Source organism: Phocoena phocoena, chromosome 9, assembly GCF_963924675.1.
Source record: "Phocoena phocoena chromosome 9, mPhoPho1.1, whole genome shotgun sequence".
NCBI lineage: Eukaryota > Metazoa > Chordata > Mammalia > Artiodactyla > Phocoenidae > Phocoena > Phocoena phocoena.
Window position 1 is genome coordinate 66,026,758 of NC_089227.1, and position 4,066 is coordinate 66,030,823.

The 4,066-nt window shown below is 33.5% G+C and overlaps 1 protein-coding gene across 1 annotated transcript; it reads left to right on the forward strand.

Moving 5' to 3' along the window:
* Positions 1–905: 905 nt before the first annotated feature.
* DNAJB9 (DnaJ heat shock protein family (Hsp40) member B9) lies at positions 906–3,693 on the forward strand. The gene is made up of 2 exons (XM_065884221.1): positions 906–1,245; positions 2,174–3,693. Exons 1-2 carry the CDS (start codon positions 1,029–1,031, stop codon positions 2,626–2,628), a joined length of 672 nt encoding a protein of 223 aa, XP_065740293.1. The 5' UTR covers positions 906–1,028; the 3' UTR covers positions 2,629–3,693.
* The last annotated feature ends 373 nt before the right edge of the window (positions 3,694–4,066 follow it).

Here is a 4,066-nt window from a genome sequence, read left to right on the forward strand (position 1 = left end):
TCTTTAAACCAGGAGTTCGTACTTGATCCTTGGTTCGCGTGACTCTCTGGGAAGAAGTAATCCATCTGCTAATTACGCTCTGAACAGGCCAACAGGAGAGGAACGCAGGCAGTTTGCACAAACCAGAGCGTCTTTCGTCCGCTGTGTTATGTCATCCTAGGTTCTTAAGGACTCCTGTGGTACGGTGTTCAACAAACAGGGTCGTTTGAATCCCAAGTCATTTAATCTGTACTCTCAAGAATTCTCAGTTGAATTCTAGGTTCCAACTTCTTTAAGGTTAGAGAAACATTTTAACGACTCCTGAGAAGTTAGAAAGAATTTACCTTATCTAAAGTACAAACTATGAAAGTTCATTTTTCTGGCAGCCTTCGCAGAAATCTTAAATTCTATTAATTATGAGTTTTTAACAAAACTCACTTATCCATGCTTTTTTGTTAAATATTTGGGATCTTACAGTTAAAGAAAAAAAGAGAGATTACATTCTATTGTGTTGCATTGTCAATATTATGTAATATTGAGATTCTCTGTGTGCAATCCTTGGCTCACCTTGCTGAAATGAAAACTGAAAGTTTCTTAGGGAGGGAAGATTACTGCTAATTTAGACATACTGGGCTGATTACCTTGGTAATATACTTTTTTACCATTAAGTTAAAGTTTTTAAAAATCCCTTTAGAATATGAATTCTAGAAGGGAAGATTGAGATATTGAGATCATTTTAAGCTATATTTTTGTAACTACTGTGTTTATGGCCAGAGTGTTAGTGGAAAGGCAAAACCAAGAAAGATTTTTCTTAATTTGGTTGAATTATATTTGCTCTCAAGATTACAACCAATTTAGGGGTAGTGCAGCCTGTATAAGTGAAATAACATGGAAATAGATACAAGATACACGATATATGCTTGACATTTTGATACTGCATTAGTATACTTTGAATCCTAAAAGCTCATTCAGTTTCTTTTAAAAGAAAAATCTTAAGATTAGTTCCATGAATAATATTTTTTTTTCTTTTCTTTTTTAGGATATTAGAAATGGCTACTCCCCAGTCAGTTTTCATCTTTGCAATCTGCATTTTAATGATAACCGAATTAATTTTGGCCTCAAAAAGTTACTATGATATCTTAGGTGTGCCAAAGTCAGCATCAGAGCGCCAAATCAAGAAGGCCTTTCACAAGTTGGCCATGAAGTACCATCCTGATAAAAATAAAAGTCCTGATGCTGAAGCAAAATTCAGAGAGATTGCAGAAGGTACGTAAATGACTACCTTCAAGGTCTCACAGGTTTTAACTAGTAAAGGTGAATGATACCTAAGAAGTTTGTATGTATTTGAAGGTTTTGTGGAGGCGGGAGGGAGAGTGGGATCTATACATGAATATAGTGAGAGTGAGATTCTCAAGGCTATTATAACATATTTTGATCCTGGATATGTGGAAGTATATACTTTTATTGGCATTCAGATCTGAAAATGTTGAAAATGTATTATTTCTTTCTTTTGTTATTTATAAAGTTGCTTATTGTTTCTATGTCAAAAGGAATTTTAGATACCCAAAACTTATGAATTAAGAAAGTTTTTATGAATTATGGAGATTAAATATAAAACTATTAAGCATAAAAAAATTAAATAGACTCTAAAATGCTTTGGTTTTTTTTCTTCCTCACTTGGTCTGCATCTCAAAGCCACAATTGTCTTTAAAGGAAAAGTATGAAACAAGTTTTGACTTAAGACTAATTCTAAAACAAATTGCATCTCCTGAGCATTTAGTAATTAATGGTGGGTGGAGGTAACTGAGTAGGGAGTTGGAGTTAAACATTTACTTCAACTAGTAAGTGAAAAATGAATTCCTCTGAATTTGCTCACTAAATTCTTTCACACAAGTGATGATTTTGCACAAATAATAAGAATAACTCTGAAATTGTTGCTCCCATATTTATTTGTATTAATAGTAGCATTTAACAAATATTTATTGGTTATTTACTAGAGGCAGGCATTGTGCTAACTGCTGATAGTGTGTAGTGAATAAGACAAAGTATTTGCCTTTTGTGACTTCTGACTTTTATGTTAGTAGCATTTGGTTTTATTTGTGATGTGAAATACTTTCATAAAATAAATTTAAGAGGTTTGGGTATATGTAATTTTGATTACTTTGAATTACTAAAGTATTTTTATTTCTTTCAGCATATGAAACACTCTCAGATGCTAATAGGCGAAAAGAATATGATACACTTGGACATAGTGCTTTTACTAATGGTAAAGGACAAAGAGCTAGTGGAAGTCCTTTTGAGCAGTCATTTAACTTCAATTTTGATGACTTTTTTAAAGACTTTGGTTTTTTTGGTCAAAACCAAAACACTCGGTCCAAGAAGCATTTTGAAAATCACTTCCAGGCACGCCAGGATGGTTCCAGTAGACAAAGGCACCATTTCCAGGAGTTTTCTTTTGGAGGTGGGTTGTTTGATGACATGTTTGAAGATATGGAGAAAATGTTTTCTTTTAGTGGTTTTGACACCACCACCAATCGACATACAGTACAGACTGAAAATAGCTTCCATGGATCTAGCAAGCACTGTAGGACTGTCACTCAACGAAAAGGAAATATGGTTACTACATACACTGACTGTTCAGGGCAGTAGTTTGTCCTTTTTCTGTTCTCTTTAAACCCAACTAGTTGACTCTTCTTCAATATCTTTGACGCAGAACCAATTTTTTGTGAACTATTTTGACAAGTGCATGATTTCACTTAACTTGATATAGCTATCAAATATATTTAAATTGTTTTTGAGAAATTCAGCAACATTCAGTTAGTAGAGAAATAGCTAATTATTAATTTCGCTGATTAGGCAAGGTTCTTTAAAAAAAGATAGTATAATTCTGCCTGGTCTTTTTTCTCTACCTGCCCTTGGGCTTATTAACATGACCAGTTTTATTACCAAGGAAAAAATGAGTTTGCCTGATAAATATTTAAAGGTTAAATTTTAAAAGTTATTGTAGATTTAAATTGTGTGAACTTGAATGATCTTTTTTGCAGTGAAACCTTTGCTAATTTAAAATTGCATGCTCTGTAGCATCTCTGACTTGGGTCACAAAATATGTGAAACTGTATAATTGAGTCGTTCAGCAAAGGATAGCAAGCAGTATCTTGGTTAATTTCCACTGAAAGCTTCAGAAAGGTATGGTTTAATATTTACCAGAGAACCATGCGGAAGAATTTGAGTAAAGGAAAGGAAATGATTGTATTGCTCATAGTCATTTAGACTCAAAGAAAGTTGAAAACTTAACATTGTCCAGAGTTTGTTACGTGTTTGGTCCCTGGCTAATGATTTTGTAGTGTTGAAATCATAGCTATTTTACACATCTTTTCACATTTCTTCCTTAATTGTTGACGCTAGGTTTTAGTATGGATTTATGTATTTTTGTGTGTGTGTGGTTTTTCTTCTTTGCCCTCATCTTTAGAGATTGACTAATACCTCATTCTGTTTATAAAAACAGCCAGTAATTTCTGTGCAACCTTATTATGTGCAATATTTTTAAATCCTAAGAAATGTGTGCTTTTGTTTTCAGATAGACATTTCTTTAGTTCCGCACTTTTCCGTGTTATACTCCACATGAGTATTAATCCTATGGATACATATTAAAACTAGTAAATATCTCATACACCTTTGTGAGTGAGAGAAATATAATATTTACAATATGATGTTCTCTGTTGTCATTTTATTGTTAAAAGTTTAGTCAGCAATTCTGGAGATGGGAAGGGTATATAAGCAATTGGGCTGCTTATACTGATCATAGACCATATTCTAGAAGTTGCTTTTCACTAACCTGAAACCCTGAGGTGACCTTGTTAGATTGCCGTTTAGTAATTTCTCTTGCTTTCTTACCGTCCTCCATCCTCCTTCCCTCACAGATTTTGGTAGCTTGAAGATTTTGTTAATTATAATTTTGGTGTATTTGTTTGCTAGGAACAAGTATTCTTGCCCCTGCTGCTTTCCTCTTTAGGCCTGGTTGGGAAAAAGCAGACTTTGCATGAAGCTTTATTTGTTAGTGATCATCTTTAATTTGACATCTGTGAAG

Coding starts and splice junctions, on each gene's coding strand:
- DNAJB9 (XM_065884221.1), top strand. CDS start 1,029: ATGGCTACTCCCCAGTCAGTTTTCATCTTTGCAATCTGCATTTTAATG. Junction 1,246..2,173: donor ATTCAGAGAGATTGCAGAAG/GTACGTAAATGA, acceptor TATTTCTTTCAG/CATATGAAACACTCTCAGAT.